Source organism: Schistocerca americana, chromosome 3 (genome assembly GCF_021461395.2).
Source record: "Schistocerca americana isolate TAMUIC-IGC-003095 chromosome 3, iqSchAmer2.1, whole genome shotgun sequence".
Classification (NCBI taxonomy): Eukaryota; Metazoa; Arthropoda; class Insecta; order Orthoptera; family Acrididae; genus Schistocerca; species Schistocerca americana.
The window spans coordinates 587,475,853-587,496,860 of record NC_060121.1 but is presented as its reverse complement, the minus strand read 5'-3'; the positions used below and the strand labels follow the sequence as shown (position 1 = coordinate 587,496,860).

The window sequence follows — 21,008 nt, the reverse complement described above, 5'->3', positions numbered from 1 at the left end:
ATTTCCAATATACCAAGTGAGAGAACTGAAGAAGTAAAGAATCATTTACAATAATACTGAAAGAATTCCACAACAGTTGCCTCATACACAGTACCATATGTAACGCTAATATTTTAAAGGCCTCAGGTACAAAGAACTTCTCTTGTAAACATTTTTGGCAAAGCCACCCATGGTCGTCACATCTGCAGTGACAAGCAGTCCCTCTTGAAATATGCTGATGATCTCATTGAAGCCTTCATAGATCGTAATTATCTTCCCAACCTTGTACAAAAACAAATCTCCCGTGCCTTATCTTTCCTGTCTCCCACCGCCTCCCAAAGTCCCACCATCCAGCCACATAGGAGCATTCCCCTCATAACTCAGTACCACCCAGAAATGGAGCAACTGAATTACATTCCGTGCCAGGGTTTCTTCTCATCGTGCCTTAAAATAAGAAATATCCTGCCCACTATTCTTCCCACCCCTCCCACAGTGGTATTCCGCCGTCCACTGGACCTACACAATATGCTCGTCCATCCTTATACAACCCCTGCTCCCAACCCCTTACCTCATGGCTCATACCCCTGCAGTACAGCTAGATGCAAGACCCGTCCCACACATCCTCCCACCACCACCACCTACTACAGTCCGTCACAAACATCACCTATCCTATCAAAGGCAGGGCTACCTGTGAAACCAGTCATGTGACCTACAAGCTAAGCTGCAACCACTGTGCTGCATTCTATGTGGGCATGACAATCAACAAGCTGTCTGTCCGCATGAATGGCCACCGACAAACTGTGGCTGAGAAACAGGTGGACCACCCTGTTGCTGAGCACGCTGCCAAACATGACATCCTTCATTTCAATGACTGCTTCACAGCCTGTGCCATGTGGATCCTTTCCACCAACATCAGCTTCTCTGAATTGCACAGGTAGGAACTTTTCCTGCAATATATCCTACATTCCCGTAACCCTCTGGCCTCAACCTTTGTTAATTGTTGTCCTCTCCCATCCAGCCCCTTCACTGTTCCCATTCCAGCACTACACAGCCCACATTCCACCATAGCAACCAGTCTTTTTACATCTTTCCTCTTCTGCTATCCCTTCCCCCTCCCCACACCTCCCCCCTGCCCTCCGTCCAACCTCCCGACTGCACGTAGCTGCCCTACCCTCTCTCCAGCTTGTCCCTGTGTGCTCCCCAGTTGCATGTCACTGTCCACCATCCCTACCCTATTATCTCTCCCCCATCCCCATTCCAGACTCCTCCTTACTGCTATCCAGTCGCTATTCCCATCAAGCACTGGTGCTGCTGCTGCTCGCAGTGTGGCTTCAGTTGCCAGAAACTGCAGTCGTGTGTGTGTGTGTGTGTGTGTGTGTGTGTGTGTTTCATCTATTTTTGACAAAGGCCTTACTGGCCGAAAGCTTTATTTGTGACAGTCTTTTTGTTGTGCGTATCTAAGTCTCAGCATCTCCACTGTATGGTGAGTAGCTACTATCCTTTTTGTTTTTAGTTCAGAGGCAGTGCAAAGGCTCAGACAGTTTACTTTGCACACACAAAATATAGCAGTCCACTGTATGCATCACTCCTTCACTCCCCATTCCCCAAGTGTCAACGATATTTGTGCTCAAAACATACGTGACACCCACAACGAGTTAGTGCTTGAGGTTTACCTGCAGGCACAGGCTTTAGCAGTGGAGGACTGAGTATGTCAGGTATCCTCATGGAAGCACCTGCAGGTAGTGCCTCAGTGTTGTTTCAGTCGAAGTAAAGGCAGGTGTGAACCTGTTGATGGATACCACAATGGAAGTCACTGATATCAACAGCGAATGTTTTGTCGTGGTGTGCCATTACTGTGTGTAGACCACCTTATGATGATTAGAGAGATTTTCGAATGGCATCATGTCAGATGAAAACCTGCTTGCATGACCGTAAGTTGCAGAAAGTGAATGATCAGTGGTATAATGTTGTTTTTAACAAGTAGGATGGTGCTTGTAAATCTGTGAGGAAAGATTTGCTAGGTCAGATACTTCAATAATACTGTTTGATATATCAGTAAAGAATTCTTCCGATAGCCAAACTGTTTGTCCACACTCTCATTCAGCCATTCTTGCATTGAAATCTTCATCAAAAGCTGTTGGAGCTCTTGAAGGACAATATGTAGGCAGTCAGTCCAATGCTGTGTGGCATGGTGTCTGATTGAGGCCTTTAATTGCCTGTGGAGCTGTTCCATGAGACTAATAGCTGCAGAATGGTAGGCACAGGTCAGAATGCTGTTCATACCCAGCAATGTGTAAAGAGATATGACTTAAAATGTTTTTCGTGATCAGTGGTGGCACAGAGAAGAACATCAAAGCATGGGATCCACGCACAAAAGAAGGTCTTGGCTGCAGTTGCTGCCATTGCATCTTTCATGGGATAGATTTTAGGGAAACAAGACAAATTGTCAGTCACTACCAGGCAGTATTAGTACCCTTCTGATGGTATTACGGTCCAATGATGTCAATGTGGACATGATCTGTATTTACTCAGTGGGGTGAAAGTAAGAGCAAAGCCATAATGTGCAGAGTTATTTTGTTGTGCTGATGAGCATTGCACTGACAAACAAATGCCTTGCAACCTTTCTCAATGTTTGGCCAAACAAATACTTTCATAGAACGGTAGCACTTACTCCAGAATGAGAGAGGCAGCAGAGAGAGGAAAATGCATGTTTCTGAAAATTTGCCCCAATGGCCAGTTGTGCCTGTAGCATTGATACACTGCGCTATAGTGCTACATTTGAGTTTGGTATTTGAATCTGTCAGTATTATAAGCCAGGTGAATATTTCAAGTCATACCCTCAGTTCATTGTCGCTTGGTAAGTTTGGTTAGGAACTCCAGATCTAATGGTCCAGGAGTTATAAAACACTCATACCACTATTTCTGCTTGAGCATCATGTAGGGGAATGTCTTCCGTCTAGTTACTGAACCAGTCGATGCATGTTAAACAGTATATGAATTCATCTGAGAGAGGCTCTGGGCCAATCACATTAATGTGTATCATCTTAAATTGTCTATCTGTGCTTGCAAACTGGCCAGTAGCAGATTTAGTATGTCCATTCACTTTGTTCTTTTGGAATGCTATGCATAATTGTGCCCATTTTTGGATAACTTGTTTGATGTTTGACCAAATAAATCTATATGTCAGTAATTTCACAAAAGACATGACAGCAGGGTACGGTAATGCTGAAAAACAAAATATCAAAATTGCTGAGGAATGCACGGACGAATGTTACTTGTTGATACAGCAGAATAATATTCGTCCTGGGTTCGATTCCTGGCCGGGTTGGGGATTTCCTCTGCCCAGGGACTGGATGTTTGTGTTGTGCCCATCATTTTATCCTCATCATTCATGACAGTGGCCAGATTGGACTGTGTAAAAAATTGGACTGAGTAAAAATTTGGAATTTGTACTGGTGCTGATGACTACACAGTTGAGCACCCCAAAAAACCGATCATCATCATCATCATCATCATCATCATCATAATCATAATCTTCCACCATGGATTTCATGCTGCTTAAACTTCAATGAAGTATGAGGAGTAGACCAAAGTTTCTAAAGTTCATCACTCACTTGAACATCTGCTATCTCCTCTCAACCAATTGGTACTACTACAATTATAAACAATGAACTTGCATTATTTGTACACACTTCTGATTTTGTATCTGGTGCAGTTCTGCACAGCATGTTCTTTTCCAGAAATATGTCTGATACCCGTCATAAATTTTGATATGAATTGTGGGCGAGACAACTGCATAGGGCTTGCCTTATCATTTTGATGTTGAAAAGTGTGCATCAAAGGAGCATAGTCACTTTCCACTGCAAATGAATGTCCTTCAAGGAGGTATTTAAAATACCTTATTACCATGTATATGCTGAGAAATTCCCTATGGTATGTTGAATATTTCTTCTGGGATGGCAAGAGCTTTTTGGTGTAAAATCAATAGTGTCTGTATTTGTTCTTCTTTCTGTTGCAGAACTGCACCAGATACAAAATCAGAAGCATGTACAAATAATGCAAGTTCATTGTTTATGTTTGGGAATGTTAATAGGGCTGCATTTATGACATCCGTTTTTGCAGTACTCGAACAGTGTTATTGCATCTTCTGTCCACGGAAAGCTCTTATTGTCATTTTTCTTCATGTTCTTCAAGTCATCATTTGGGATAGCTCATTGTTCTGGGGCATGTTCCAAATGTCTTCTGTAAAAATTCAATATGGCAAGGAAACAACGTAATTCTGATGCAGTTGCTGGACATTTCAGATTGGTTATCACTTGTACTGTTTTGAATCTGGTTTGTTACCTCCTGGAGTAATCACATGACCTAAAAAGTTATTTTCTTATGAACCAAAATTGTTCAGTTATTCAAACAGGATAGTTCAGTGTTGAGTGTGTTCTTCTGGATGGTTAGAAGCTGTCAGTATGTCATCTAAATAAACGAAACATAAATCTAAATCTCTCAAAACTTTATTCCTAAATCTCTGAAAGGTACTGGGTGCATTCGGTAGGCAAACAGGTGTGATCACAGTACACTTTCCCTTATCACTTTCATCTAGTGGGATTTGGTAATATACACTCCTGGAAATTGAAATAAGAACACCGTGAATTCATTGTCCCAGGAAGGGGAAACTTTATTGACACATTCCTGGGGTCAGATACATCACATGATCACACTGACAGAACCACAGGCACATAGACACAGGCAACAGAGCATGCACAATGTCGGCACTAGTACAGTGTATATCCACCTTTCGCAGCAATGCAGGCTGCTATTCTCCCATGGAGACGATCGTAGAGATGCTGGATGTAGTCCTGTGGAACAGCTTGCCATGCCATTTCCACCTGGCGCCTCAGTTGGACCAGCGTTCGTGCTGGACGTGCAGACCGCGTGAGACGACGCTTCATCCAGTCCCAAACATGCTCAATGGGGGACAGATCCGGAGATCTTGCTGGCCAGGGTAGTTGACTTACACCTTCTAGAGCACGTTGGGTGGCACGGGATACATGCGGACGTGCATTGTCCTGTTGGAACAGCAAGTTCCCTTGCCGGTCTAGGAATGGTAGAACGATGGGTTCGATGACGGTTTGGATGTACCGTGCACTATTCAGTGTCCCCTCGACGATCACCAGTGGTGTACGGCCAGTGTAGGAGATCGCTCCCCACACCATGATGCCGGGTGTTGGCCCTGTGTGCCTCGGTCGTATGCAGTCCTGATTGTGGCGCTCACCTGCACGGTGCCAAACTCGCATACGACCATCATTGGCACCAAGGCAGAAGCGACTCGCATCGCTGAAGACGACACGTCTCCATTCGTCCCTCCATTCACGCCTGTCGCGACACCACTGGAGGCGGGCTGCACGATGTTGGTGCGTGAGCGGAAGACGGCCTAACGGTGTGCGGGACCGTAGCCCAGCTTCATGGAGACGGTTGCGAATGGTCCTCGCCGATACCCCAGGAGCAACAGTGTCCCTAATTTGCTGGGAAGTGGCGGTGTGGTCCCCTACGGCACTGCGTAGGATCCTACGGTCTTGGCGTGCATCCGTGCGTCGCTGCGGTCCGGTCCCAGGTCGACGGGCACGTGCACCTTCCGCCGACCACTGGCGACAACATCGATGTACTGTGGAGACCTCACGCCCCACGTGTTGAGCAATTCGGCGTTACGTCCACCCGGCCTCCCGCATGCCCACTATACGCCCTCGCTCAAAGTCCGTAAACTGCACATACGGTTCACGTCCACGCTGTCGCGGCATGCTACCAGTGTTAAAGACTGCGATGGAGCTCCGTATGCCACGGCAAACTGGCTGACACTGACGGCGGCGGTGCACAAATGCTGCGCAGCTAGCGCCATTCGACGGGCAACCCCGCGGTTCTTGGTGTGTCCGCTGTGCCGTGCGTGTGATCATTGCTTGTACAGCCCTCTCGCAGTGTCCGGAGCAAGTATGGTGGGTCTGACACACCGGTGTCAATGTGTTCTTTTTTCCATTTCCAGGAGTGTAGTTTGAGGAGATCTACTGTAGAGAATATTTGAGTATGGTCTTTAAGATGTCAGTAGTCTCCGTGGGCCACTAACTGTCTGGCTTTTCTACCATGTGCAGCAGATTAGCCCACTGGGATTATAAGTTATATTATGATTAATTGAGAACTGATAGTCTTGTTTAGACAATTTAGTTTGTGTGGATCTAACGTACGGGCTTCTGAATACAGTGGAGGGCCTTGCTGGTTGCAGTTTAACATTTAAAATTGTGTTTCATTTCTCCTGGCATAAGGGCAGATTTTGCCAGTTCAGGAAATTTTTTAAGTAGTTGAGAGTATTTACAGTTACCATGGAGTGAACTAATAGAATCAGATGAATCAACTATATACTGGAGTGCAGCTATGTGTAACTGAGTATTGTATCGTATATTAAACTGGGGACCTAGAAACGATGGAGAGGAGAGGCTTTGTCCCACCATAGCCCTCAGTGGTTCACAACCCCAGAACAGGCAGTCCACCCTCTCCACTGCTGCCCCACACCAAACCCAGGGTTATTTTGTAGCCCCCCCCCGGGAACATCTCATGCCAGACGAGTGTAACCTCAAATGTTTGCATGGTAGAGTAATTATGGTGTATGTGTACATGGAGACATTGTTTGTGCAGCAATCGATGACGTAGTGTAACTGAGGCAGAAAAGGGAAACCAGCCCACATTTGCTGATGTAGATGGAAAACCACCTTAATAACCATCCACAGGATCCACAGGCTGGCCGGCACACCCGACCTCTACGCTAATATGCCGGGCGGATTTGTGCTGGGGACCAGCGTGCCTTCCCGCTCATGAAGCAGCGCATTAGAAAGCGCGACTAGCCGGGTGGGCAGCTGAGTATTGCTGTCAACTAATAATTTTCTTTTCATATCAATTAATAAGCTAAACTAGTGAAGAAAATCTGCATTAATTATATCTTTTGTTGTGTGGTCTGCAATGAAAGGTCACTCAAAACTGTTTTTTAAACCTAAATCAATATTCAATAACTTTGATCCATTACTTTTAATCTAAAATCTGTTTGCAGCATGAAGTTTGTAGTCCGCCTCTTTAACCTTGTCCGTGGGAAACACACATATGAAGAAAACATCAGCATTGCTGTCAACTAGAAAATTTAACTGTGAAGTTTTATCTCAAACAATTGACATTGGTGGCCCGTATAACCATTGCAGTTGAATGCTCAGCCACCACTGTGTCTGCCGATTGATGTTCCCCTCACTGTTCCGTTGGTGGTGTTGGGCACACCTATGAGGTCCACAGTTGAAGCCATGATGAAAATTAAAATAGCAGTACTTTCCTGAACTGTTGTATCTCGGCTCGATGCAGCCTCTGCTACGAGAATGTCATCACAGTTGATAATGTCGATTCCTAGATCTGGATTTTTGGGCTTCATTGTCAAGCACTTTGATCCTTATCATTCACTGATACAGAGGAATCACCTGCCACAGGTGAAACTTCCACTGAAGTTGACTGAAGTTCGTTAATGCTTCACATTTACATCATCCAGTCAGCCATTTGTGCTAGTTTTTCTATATTTTCCTTAGAAATTATTACAATATTTCAGACACTACCAGGAAGTTGTCTGGACAGAGTGTCTATAAAATTGTATCTGAAACATTCGTTCCTTCACAAACTTTAATTTTCCAAGGAAACTGACTGGGTTTCATATCATCACTTTCTATTTCCCTAACTAGTTTCTGAATGTTAAGTTCTTTGCTTTCTTTAAAAGTCTTTAACAATCTTTGTTTAGCTAACAAATATTATTTTCTTTCATCATTGTTCACAAGATATCCATATATTTTTGACAAATCAGGGCTCTAACTGTGCTAACAAGTAATTGAATTTGATTGCTTCAGTCTGTATTTCCACAACTGTAAATTGTGCTTCAGCCTGACAAAACCATATATCAGTCTTTTGAGTCCAGGATAGAGGACGTTTCAATTACACTTTATCCACTTCTAGTGTAATATCACTGTTTGCGATATTACTGTTCACTTTATCTTCCATCACATTTGATTCTTGTTTAGATCACATCATGGTTACAGGCTTCTGGGTCTGTTGTACAATTAAACATAAAACACAGTATTCTAAATTAAAAAAATATTATTTGGAAACTTCCATTTATTACAAAGACAAGGATTACACCCTCCAAACAGAAAAATTAATATCTAGATCTTCTCTTACACTGTGCATTACAAATGTCATATTCTTTCAAGGAAAAATAAAGTAACTCTTGGCCAAAAATTCATGATTCTACACAAAATGTCAATAAAAGTTTTTCATGCTGCATAAATGCAGTAATTCTCATATTATAGTGAACTGGGGAAACTAAGAAATAGCTTCCACTCTGTCTTGAGGCGAGAGGATTTTTTTCCCCATTGATAAGGTACCCTAAGAATTTTACTTCCATCACTCCGAATACATGTTTTTGTAGGTTAATCACTAGACCATTTCTTGTAGTCTAATGTAGGTGTGGTAGATGCTCTGCCGTGCTAGATGACACTACAAGTAGGTCACTCGTGTTAAGATAACAGAACTCCAAGTGTCTAGTTCCTGCATCTGTGAAGCACTGGAAAACCTTGATGGCATTGCACAGCCTGAATGGCATTCACACAAATTCATAAAGTTTGTATGGTGTGGAAACAGCAGTTTTGGGTATATCTTCTGGTACAGTTGGTGTATGATAAAAAGCACAGACAAGGTTTCACCATGCAGAAAACAATCTTACCATGAATGTACATAGCAAACTCTTCAATTTGTGGCACAGGATAACAATCATTCTGGCATTAAGTTGATGACAGTCACCTTAAGGGTGCTGTCTGTTACACCTTAGGGAGGATATGGAGTGGAGCTGCTCATGCAGAATGACTGTTTCCTTGTATTAATATAAAAGAGAACATTTGCTCTGTGATATTTAGTTTTTCTGAATACAGAGGATGAGAACACGTGTGAACTGTTAGTCCTGGTGTGGTGACAAAATGATGTAACATTTATGAAAAGGGAAGTTGCCACTCACCATATAGTGGAGATGTTGAGTTGCAGATAGGCACAACAAAAAGACTGTCACAAATAAAGCTTTTGGCCATTAAGGACTTCGTCAACAACACACACACACACACACACACACACACACACACACACACACACACACAAATGCAACTCACACACATGACTGCAGTCTCAGGCAACTGAAACCACACTGCAAGCAGCAGCACCAGTGCCTGAGAGTGCAGTCGTGTGTGTGTGTGTGTGTGTGTGTGTGTGTGTGTGTGTGTGTGTGTGACAGTCTTTTTGTAATGCCTATCTGTGACTCTGCATCTCCACTGTATGGTGAGTGGCAACTTTCCTTTTTATAATATTGTTACATTCCATCCTGGATTTTCCATTGTTTGATGTACCATTTAATGTCTTACTGGTGCTGAAGTAGGTAATGGACAGGTTATTTCAGGGAATTGATGAAGTGGTTTTTGTATGGTTTGTCACTCTGACTTAAGCATGGTTGGCACAGCATAGGTACCTATAATTAGACAACTATGTTATATAATCAAGTGGGCAATGCAATAAGTGTGAAGATCTGGTAGGAGGCTATAAAATGATAAGAAATCCACTCCAACAATCGGGTCCAGCACATCGATAATACAAATCTCCATTCAAATTTGTGTCGATGATTGAAGTTTAGATGTAAGTTGATGTAGCCTAAGTCTTGATGGAAGATCCGTTTGCTGTATATAGGTAATTGCCATTGGTATTCCACCATGGAAGACAAGAAGAGGGGTACACTGAGAGATCACCACCTTTATCAATGAGAAATTTTAGCGTGATAGAGCATTCTGTTATAAACAGCTGATGAGTGTCCTGTTTGAAATGAGTTGCCATCACTACTATTCCCAGCAGGGTGATCAGAACTGATGAGATGCAACTCCAAACTCTTTGTGATACCAGCAGATATTATCCCTGGTGGGTGAACACCGTTTCTGCTGGAAGAGTGTGCTTGCAATACTTGCAGAGGAATCTCTTTTCTGGTGGAAATGGTTGCAGTGCCCATCGATAGCTATGTCTCGATTATTTGGTAAGCAGTTTGAGTGAGTGAGTGAGTGAGTGAGTGAAGGTCACTAGTGCAAACTGTGAGTGTTTTCTGTGCATCTGCAGGCAAGTACGATAGCCATATATCCTGTAGAATATAAGAATTAATTGCTTTGCCTGCAAGTATGACAAGATGATGAATTAGTTGAGAAGGTGTGTGCTCATGAAGTTCTTCAGTACAGAGCAAATTCTCATGTAACTTAGCTTCTGACAGCGACAAATGTGTCACAAGCTCATGCTTAATAAAGATGTCTTTTTCAGTACTTGGTGGAAGTTGGGATGTCTTGTAGTTCCATAGCCATTTGCATGTTACATGCAGCTACCACGTAACTGTATTTGGTTTCATCTGAGGTGATGTGGCCCAAGACAAACTGGTTGTCAAGTTGGGCAAACTACAATACTGGTTTATCTGACCAGAAAGGTGGGGGTTTCACCACAGTGAGACTAAGGATCAAGTTTGCGACTGTAAATCAGTGCCTGCAGGGTTCTGTATGTTTGTTGTGCAAGTCACTGATTATGTGACACGGTTGTTCAGGAGTGGTTCCGTGTGGTGCATTCACCATTAAAACATATGTAATATGTGTTTTATCATTCTGGCATGCAACTCAGTTTCACTGGTGTGTGATATCATCATTCTGGCATGTGAATTGGAAGCCTAGGGTCACTCTATGACATATTGTAAATACTGAACGGGTGTGGTTAAAGTGCAGTTACTCACAGAGGTTCAGTCTGGGCTGTAATTATTGTATGGCAGTGAGACTTGGTAGATATTATAATGTGTTAAAGCAGAACCAATTTATGCTGGTTGGGAATGGGCACAGACAGAAAAGGTCACAAAGGATAAAGTTGATGTTATTATTAACCAGTGCTTACACAGTTTGTTTCAGTATGAGCTTTGGAAAAGTTGGCAAGATGCTGTACAGCACCAGGTTTGCACTTGGTGGCCAGAATTGGAACTAAGTTTTTCCCAGTGTAAACTGATTCCACATTAACTCATTAGAATATCTACCCAGTTTCACTGGCATATGAAAGTTACAACCCACACTGGACCTTTGTGAGTAGCTGCACTTTAATTATAACCACACAAGACAATTTGACAATTTATCCGTACAGCACAGCATACTGGAAGCAGTCACTTACAATTCACAATCATGAATGCAAGGAGCATGTATATCTGTCATTTGTTTGTAGTTCAGAAGCAGTCCAAAGAATCGGGGAGTTCACACTACGTGCATAAAATGCCACTGTCCACTGACTCATATTACAAACAAATCAAGGTGACTTACAGATACCAGAAGAAGAAATCAATGGGCACAGTGGAAAAAAAAAAAAAAAGTATGAAAATGAAGGAAAGTTGTGTTTGAAAGAGTGTTTATGTTGGAAGATCACAGTTTGCATCTATTATTTTTGTCAATGCATAAACTTGCAAACGAAAGTCATTAGATTTGAAAGGCAGCTAGAAAGAATAAGTTCTTCTGCTATCTATGAATCTCCCCAATGCCTGTGCACTCTAATTTGGAGTTTTGCTGAGACCACTGTGGCAGAAACTTTCACTACTGATCTGTTACATGCAAAATATTGAAGTTCGTGTTGTTATGATGCCTTTAAAAGCAATCTTCATAAAAGCATGTTATTCATATGCTACATCGCAAACTAGGCAAGTGAAAGGTTTTCCATCTCTAAATTCCTACCTTGCTTGAGAAAGACTGTGCTGTAATATTGCTGTCAGAATATTATATCTCTTGTAGAAATCATGATATTTGCAAAAGAGAGATTAGGACATGTAGCACAGCAAATATATAGCCATTTTGTCCTCACTCAGTATGGTTCAAATAGGGCAAAAAATCTCTAATATTGGTACAAAGCAACCTTTGGCCACACACTGTACAAATGTTATTTTAGGAAATAATTGTATCTCATTAAAAAAAGCCTAACATAAATAAATCTGAAGATCCCTGTTGTGTATGTAACATTCATCTCTTAAAAAAATATCCTGTGTAGACTGTGGTGCTTTGACCAGAGTACTGTTGCTTTGATATTTCTGTAGTTCTTCAGATGTGTAAATTATTTACCTATATAATTACATACAATGATGATCACATTGTTCAGACGCAAATATTTAATAGTTCACTGTGCAATTTCAAGAATGATTGAGAACACAAGAAACTGAAGCTGTGAGCATCTATGGAAAAAGATGTGCAAACTAGACATGGTTGGTAAAAGTGCAGAAGTTACTAGTGAACAAATAGTTGCAGTTTAATTTGTAAATTAAAAATATTTTAGCTATCTTTCTTTAATAAGCCATGCTTCATTTCTTGCTTCACTTTCTTATACTTCCTTTTTTTATTTTCCTTTGTAGGTCAAATACATTTGTGTGGTCTTATTTTTGAGTTCCTGCTTTACAAAAGATACTTAGCAAACGTTTTCTGTTGTAATAGATTATTAAAGTTGTGATTCTTTTCACTGTGATAATATAAATACTACACTGACTAATGTAAAATTTTGCATCAATATTTGTTTTTGATAAAGTGATTTTCTGTCCTCAGCCTACGTCCAACTTCATGATGGCTGTTATTTTAGAATCAAAGAAGAACTTCACAGGTGCAATTTACCACCTTCAACAAGTTTTGGTCCATGGACCTAACAGCTACTTACGAGGAGCTGCTACAAAATTTCTGCATCAGACGTCATGCAGGTTCAAATTTAGGAGTAAAGATTCTTCAGCCACAGCTTCCAGTACAGAGGTACTTAGAAACAACTCATAACTTATAAATAAATGTGTAGGTCAACTACTGTTATGCAGGGTCTTCCTTATTTGAAAAGTGTACCACACAAAGGCCATTACTCATTGTTTTGTGAGGGTGAGCACATTCAAAAGGGTAGGATCTAACATTTTTTAAAGGTTTGTTGAGGAGTAATCGTGCAATGTGCAAGAGAGGACCGTGCATTCACTGTGGTGACTTACTTTTCCAATGGCCATTCGGTCATCGCAATCCAGTGTGCATTCAGTGAACAGTTTCACATTGTGCCTACAGGTTGTGTTGCTGATCAAAAATCAGTTATTATATGGGTGGACATATTTATGGATACTGGAAACCAGGACCTTCAAGAACCACCAGAACACCCTTCTCACAAACATATGCAGTTGCTCTTGCAATTTCTAATTGCAAAGTGAGATGAATTCTTGATGAAGACTTAAATTTCATCCATACAAAATGACAGTGGTTCACACACCTAAACCACATGATTTTATTTCATGAAAAATGCACGTGAAGCCTTAACTGCCTCACGTCACCCCTGTGTTCCTCGGTGACGAGGCACATTTTCAGTTGTCTGGAAGTGTGAATAAACAAAATGTGTGATATTGGAGTGGCATGAACATCTGAAAACTTCCTGGTCAGCACCTGCATACAGAATTTGTGACTGGTGTGCAGAATTCAAATGTGGCATTATTGGCCCATAATTTTTCAAACAGAATGATGAGCCTGTTATGGTCACTTCAGAGCATTATGTCCAGATGATTGAGGAGTTTTTTCTTCTGAACTTGAAGAAATGAATGTGGGCAACATCTGGTTCCAACAAGACAGCTCCATGGCTCACACTGCACAAACGTCAATGACACTCTTGCGCCTACAGTTCCCCGACTGTCTCATCTCGTTGACGGGTGATCTTCAGTGGCCAACACACTTGCCATATTTACTCCCTTGTGACTTTTTCTTGTGGGGCTATCTTAATTCTTTGGTGTATACCAGTCCTCCTCAGACCATGGGTGAGCTGTGGAACCATATTCATGCTGCTATCACCAATATAGACAGAGACATGCTGGACAAAGTGGACCAAAACTTCCCATTTCAACTTTCCAAATACACTGAGCAGAAATGAGACCACCTTCAAGATATCATTTTCAAAACATAATGAAATAAAATTTTAAGTGTTCTTCTATATAAAAAAGAAAAATCATCATGGGTAACAAGATTTATTGTTATCAGTATGAACCTAAAGGAAATGTCTAAGTGCAGAAATTCATGTGAAGGATCAATGCATTTGATGAGTTAACCACATTCAAGTCAATGTGCATGCTAGTTGAACAATATCCCAAAGAAGGACTTTGCTGTCTTTTCACATGGATGTATTAATATTGTGTGTATTCTGTGCATTGTACTCAAGTGGAAGTGGCATTGGGTGCAGGGGATAACTGTGTAGGACACCTGAACCATTAAAACATCAACTTAACTTTTGTCTATTTTTTATTTATACAGTCTCAAAACTTTTTGGACTAAGGGGGTATTCCTAGCCTCCTCCAAAGCTGTCTCTTTCCCTCCCTAAGCTTCACCCATTGTTACTGTTGTTTGTTAAGGTGCTCGACATCATTTGTGCCACTTCCAATATGTTATGAGATGAGTGCTTGTATGTAGAAGAACACCAGTCATTCACAAGTTTACAAGACTAGGCCAGGCACGAAATAGCAGTTTTGGAAACAGCGGTTGCCTGATCACTTGCATAATGACTGGATGAACCAATCATCCTCTGCCCACACTAAAATATCCTGTATGACAATGTAAGTAAAAGGCCAGACACTGCACAAAACCTTGAAATATGTGCCACATTCATGTCACTGTCTTCTAAAATTGATAGCAGCTCTGCTGACCAACTGATTTCAGCTCTTTCGTTATGATATAAAATACACCAACTTAACATGTGGTGAACTGTAATTGGTGCACAAGCATCATGAACTGGTGAGTGTCAAGTCCGAGAGGGAAGCCACATATCAAGGCGTGTGTCCTATTTGAAGAAATGGTGAGCAAGTTGTATCGCATCTAATTGACTGATAACAGATATACCACCATATTTCCCGCATTTCACTGACCTTTCTGCTCTCCTCTTCTTTCTCTTCCTCCAGTCCTCCAATAGATGCAGTATGGACATGCTCAGCAATGGTATTATGACTTGCAGAGGTATAGCACATTTGGTAGGTTACATGTCTCAATGGCTGCTGTATCACTCATTCCCACAAAACCTGGTACCTAGCAGAATGATACCTTCTTCCCGTATCCTTGCAACTAGAGAAGGGTTTCCTGAATATTCTGAACAGTTTCTGTGTTGGTTACATATGCTGGACGGTCTGCAGAGTACCAAGGGAATCTGACCAGATGAGGAATATCAACCCTTGATCGTATCTGATCTGATCCACAACTCTTTATAATCACATAGATTTCAGAATGAAATACAATTAACTCACTGGGGACGCAGATTCCAAGGACACAGTCTGCAAAAACAATAGAACAACCAATAGTGTGCCCTTGTTTTGACCCATCAGTATATTCTGTGATAAAATCCTGATACTGATTTAAAATGTTAAAAATTGTCCTTAAAAACTGGCCTTTAGTGAACAATTTGCTGCACTGTGTCAAACCTAAATTTATTTTCCATGTTATCAAGTTCCAATGTAGTGCTTTACTTGAACTTTGTCTTCATATGTTGACACCATACACTCCTAGATCTGTTAAATGCTGCTTCGCACATGTATTAAGCAGTTTTGTCATTTATGATAATTTTTGTAAAATCATTCCAAGGTTGCACAAAGGTTAGTTGTTGCAGGAAAGGATGTTTAAGTCAAAACGAGTGGAGCCAAATGCTTGTTTGGCCACTTCAAGCCTCCATCAGTCAGATAAAGCAGCTCAGCTTCATCTGCGCGCACTCTTGGTATAGGGCTTGTCTTGTGGATCAATGTGGTTTTTTTGTGATGTACTGATTCCAGCTTCTTTAAGTATATTGGTCACCCTGAGCCATTACCATGCAACTATTATCTAGGAGAGAGTGCATGAAACTTTTATAAAATTGCAGCAAGTAGTTCTATCTCTCCCTCCCCCCCCCCCCCCCCCCCCCCCAACCTCTCCCCATTTCCCATTTCTTTCTTGTAATTAGTTTAGGTATGTCATCAGAATTAGTACCTTATCAAATAAGAGGCCCCAGAACCTCCCCATAGTCCTTAAATCATAAAACAGTATCCATTGTTACTTCTTGCCTCTTTCATTAATGTGTCTCCATTGTATTTTACATAAGCAATAATTCTAGAAAAATGTTGTTAATTTTAATTAAACTCTCTTCTAAAATTCCTGTGATTTTATTTTAACTCTTTTTCAAAATATGGAGCAGTTTCACAGTCTGTGACACAAAATTCATGTATTTTGGTCTTTATGTTGATAGACCTGGCAAAAACGTGAGAGTAAAGTAGCCAACACAATCTTTCATCTTTAAATTTAAATAGACAGACCTTAACAAAATAATTATGAAGTTAGTTTAGGGTTTTAAGTGACAATCTCTAATTGGAAAAGTAATTATTAGTGCGTTTGAAAGTAATTGCTCCTGTTAGAGAACAAAATTATTGCTCACTTGACAAGTGAATTTTCTTTCATTGTAATTTCATCTGATTTTTCTGCCATTGTGTGCTTTATAGACATTTCATTTTCCTACATGTTATTCGTATCTGCAACATTCACATTAGCTCCATGACCTTAATACCACATGCAACAATAGCAGTTTGTCTAGCATTTGCTTAGTTTTAACATTTAATTCAATAATATTTATTAACTATGCATAGTGCCTAGTTGTTGGCAAAAAACATTGTTATCATTTCTCCATATTCTCCAATTCTTTTTGAGTCACATGCAAGTTTGAGCTAACCTTAAGGTTGAGTAAACCTTAAGTTCATGTGCTTAATTAATTAATTAATGCACCAGAGCCCACAGTGACATCAGGAGTAAGGGCAGTGTCATCATGGATTAAAACACTGGTCTTGCTTTGGGAGAAGTGGAGATCAAATCATCATCCAGCTAGATCTAGATTTTCTGTGGTATCCCTAAATGGATCAAGACAAAAGCTGGGATGATCCCTTTGAAAAGATTGTGGCTGGCCCCATCTCTGATGACCTCATTGTTAAACATATCTTAAATCCTAATCTCCCTTTCTTCATTTTTTGTTGTGACTTTAGTAAAAGACTTGTGATAACTGTACTGTCATCTCACCAGAAATTATGATACTGATCATACATAACATTTCAAAAGTGTTACAGTAAGACACTGACTGTGTTGAAAATATACAATTGTCTTTATGGAAATTGCATGTCCATAACTTAATAGTTTTCAGGGAACCTGTAGGGATGTATAGAGTAAAACATAACTTAAGTAGTGGATGATAAAAATTTCGGGAGGCTGTCTGATTTAGAGGTGACATTATGTTCATGTTTGCAGCATGCTCTGTCACTAGGTAGTCAAATTTTGCTTTCTACCATTGTTTTGCATTGACCATTCATATGGCTGGACAGCTTCAGCGACTGGTTCACAGGCTGTGTGGCTGTTCTACTAAACTCATGCAGTAATAAATAGATTTTTCAAAACATTGATACAGTCAGTGCGCATTCCTGAACCGATATTTGGTGGAAGGCAGGGAGTACAACATACAAACGTATTTGGTGTCCTTACTGACAATTTCCACATATTTTCAGTCACTTTAATTATATGAACTAAACTGCCAGTACCACTAGATACATTAGATGTAGAGTAAAAAATAGGTTACTTACTGTTACTGACTTTGTTTGTATTTATTTTTACACAGAATAGAGCGGCATCATGACACACCATTTCCTACAAGACTGATACTAGAGTATTTAGCTACATATGATGTGGTTCATTTTACCATGAACCTTATGTATGCTGGTATGGTAAGGCACTTTTTTCAATTTGTCTTACATATTATATTGTTTTAGGTAGTTGAAGATGGTAATAGGTTATTTATTCATTCAACTTCGCATGTAATTTGAAAAGATGTACTACTTGTTTTTATAAATAGCAGAAATCTTAAATTTGAAAGCAAGCAAAAAAACAGGCATCTAATAAATAAATCAGTGCATAAAAAATAAAAATGTATGGTCAGAATTTGTCAGTGTACTTAATGTCTTGCTCTGCTTTATTCATTTAAGCACATATCTTATTACTTTAAAAAAGGCTTTGTTTTTAATTTTTTGCCAGCCCATGTGGCCGAGCGGTTCTAGGCACTACAGTCTGGAACCACGCGACCGCTACGGTCGGAGGTTCGAATCCTGCCTTGGGCATGGATGTGTGTGGTGTCCTTAGGTTAGTTATGTTTAAGTAGTTCTAAGTTCTAGGGGACTGATGACCTCAGCAGTTAAGTCCCATAGTGCTCAGAGCCATTTGAACCGTTTAATTTTGTGTTCAAACAGTACAGCCTTTTTCTGTCTGCCGTCTTCCAATATGGTATCAGTTGTCACACATTACACATTATCTATTTTGGTGGGCTCCTGATTCATCTTTGTGATGAGGACTACTTCTGTGCTCTAAATCATTTAGGCTTCACCAGCAATGTATTGTGTCATCAGATCTGACACAGACCACTACTAAAGTATCTGTGCCAGATATGAATGCATAATTTGTGAACAAAGCCAAGTTCATTGTGAGTTGCACGCTGAACATGCATGCCCAAAGACAGATGCCCCTGCATGTTCAATGTCAGTTTAATACCAAACCAATAAATTTGTTGTCAAGCCGACGCATCGAAGTAGGTCATCACCCCATGTGATGCGTTAAGGAGCCAGAGGATGTGGGGTGACAGTAGTGAACAGAATGATGACCAAGCATTCAGAGTCCTCCGTGGCCCAATGTCAAGATGCCATTTGTGGCATGAAGCCGATACCACACCACAAAATAATTTCGTAAATTGGGTCTGCCAGCCTACAAACATGCTTTGTGCTACCCTTTTTGGCCCACCAACAACACCTTCTTGAGGACTGGATTGCTTGCTGACGCCATGGCCACTTTGTGTACTGTAAGCAGAAAATCGTCCAGGTTGTTGTAACTGGTGATCCAGGGTGAAGCAGACTGTTTTCTAGTGATTGAATTCTGTGCCAGAGCCAAGTGGTAAGTGGAATAGGACACTGACATTGGCATGGTGGGTGGTGGGGTGGAAATAGGTTTTATAATGGTACCCACTTAAAAATATAGCTTAGCATTGTGGACACATTGCTGTCTTATCCAGGAGCTTAGAATGGTGGCCAAACAATGAAATTAAGGGTTTGTAGTCAGTCGAGATGGAACATGCTACCATATAAATATAAGTGAAATTTCTATATGCCAGAAATGATCACTAACACCTCCTCCTCAATTTGGAAACAGTTAAGCAGTGGTGCATTTAAATAGAAGTGAAGGCTGTTGAGTGCTTAGAGGTATCCACCAACCTGTGAGAAAGACAGCTGCGATGCCATGCTGGGAGGCACCCACTGCCAGTGTTAACAGCAGGCCTGGCGTATAAGGTGCCAGCAGGAGCCTGTCCTTAAGGTGCTGAAATGCCTGTTGACAGGTGGTTGACCCTACAAACTTGACCCCTTTCTTGCACAGCTGATTGAGGGGGTGTGCGATTTATTACACTTGGGTAATGAACCTGACATAATAAGGTATTTTCTCCAGAATGACTGCAAGTGTTTAAGTTTGTTCAGGTCTGCCCCCGGTAGCTCAGTGGTCAGCGCGACAGAAAGTCAATCCTAAGGGCCCGGGTTCGATTCCCGGGTGGGTCGGAGATTTTCTCCTCTCAGGGACTGGGTGTTGTGTTGTCCTAATCATCATCATTTCATCTCCATCGACGCGCAAGTCACCGAAGTGGCATCAAATCAAAAGACTTGCACCCGGCGAATCGTCTACCCAACAGGAGGCCCTGGTCACACGACATTTTATTTAGTTTGTTCAGGGCAGGCATTTTTATGATCACATCAACATGTTATATTCTGAGCATGATATCTTTGTAAGAATATGCCCCCAGTTGTTGATGCTGGGTGCAAAGACACTACACTTTTCCAGCCAACAGCACAAGACATTTTCCTGGAGCCATTTAAATAGGGATTCCAGTTTCTTGTGGTGCTCCAGGTGGGTCGATCTCATAACAGTAATTTCATCCAAATAATTTATAATATGTGGAATATTTTGAACCAACTATTAGAAATACTTTTGGAAAATGGCAGGCACACTCAAAACCCAAAATGGCAAATAATTGTTCCTGCCAATTCAAGGCTAGCAACTGAAATGATGCCTCATCAAATGGCAGTTGGAAGTGCACATCATCTAAATCTATCTTTGAAAAATAGTGGGCTCAAGCCAGTTTTTTCAGTAACCCTCCAGATGAGGCAGGGAGTAAAGATCATTGTTGGACTGAGAGTTAACAGTGGACTTACAATCTCCACAAATGAATAACAACCCATTCAGTTTTTTAATGACCACAATCGGTGTCACCCATTGACTTGTGGAAACTGGTGAAATAATACTCTGGTCCTGAAGCTATGCAAGTTCTGTCTTAACACCATCATATACTACAAACGGTAATAGTTGAGAATGGCAAAATGTAGGTACCACAGAAGGCTCCTAGGAAATGTGAGCCATAAGAGTGCATGCACGTGCAATAGCAGGCTGAAATGTCTCCTTATAGAAAGTGCACAGGGCATATATATCAGAAAACAGTACTGAATCTGATATTAAATGAACTTGGTCCTCTGCTTTGAACCCAAAACTGGTAAAAGCATCTAAGCCAAAGATGTTAGTATCAGTATGATGGTGCACAACTGCATATGAATGTTATGTACATGGCCACTAGCAACAATTCTCAGAAGAGAGAACTGTCCCTGTGGAGGTAAGACAGGACCCAGCACCAGGACTGTTGCAGTGGAAGTGATCTGGCTGTATATGCTCTTGTTGATTAAAGATGGGACAGCACCTGTGTCCAGCTGGAATTCCATGGTCTAGTCGTACAGTGTCAAGTCCAGCACGAGCTTTTGTGAAGGTAGGGAAATGGTCTGCTCCGCAGCAGTGATGATGTAAACTGCCATG

The 21,008-nt window shown here is 41.2% G+C and overlaps 1 protein-coding gene across 2 annotated transcripts in view; it reads left to right on the top strand.

The window, feature by feature from the left end:
* Positions 1 to 21,008, top strand: part of LOC124605134 (tetratricopeptide repeat protein 17) — a 335,078-nt gene that overhangs the window by 290,701 nt on the left and 23,369 nt on the right. The window contains exons 12-13 of one of the 2 annotated variants that reach the window (XR_006978605.1): positions 12,669 to 12,866; positions 17,737 to 17,842. Coding sequence is in view for 1 of the 2 variants with exons in the window: in XM_047136616.1 (XP_046992572.1) it covers positions 12,669 to 12,866; positions 17,737 to 17,754 (216 nt within the window). In the remaining variant the exon portion in view is untranslated. Of the gene's footprint in view, positions 1 to 12,668; positions 12,867 to 17,736; positions 17,845 to 21,008 lie in introns of those variants that run through there. The other variant, XM_047136616.1, reaches the window with a different exon arrangement.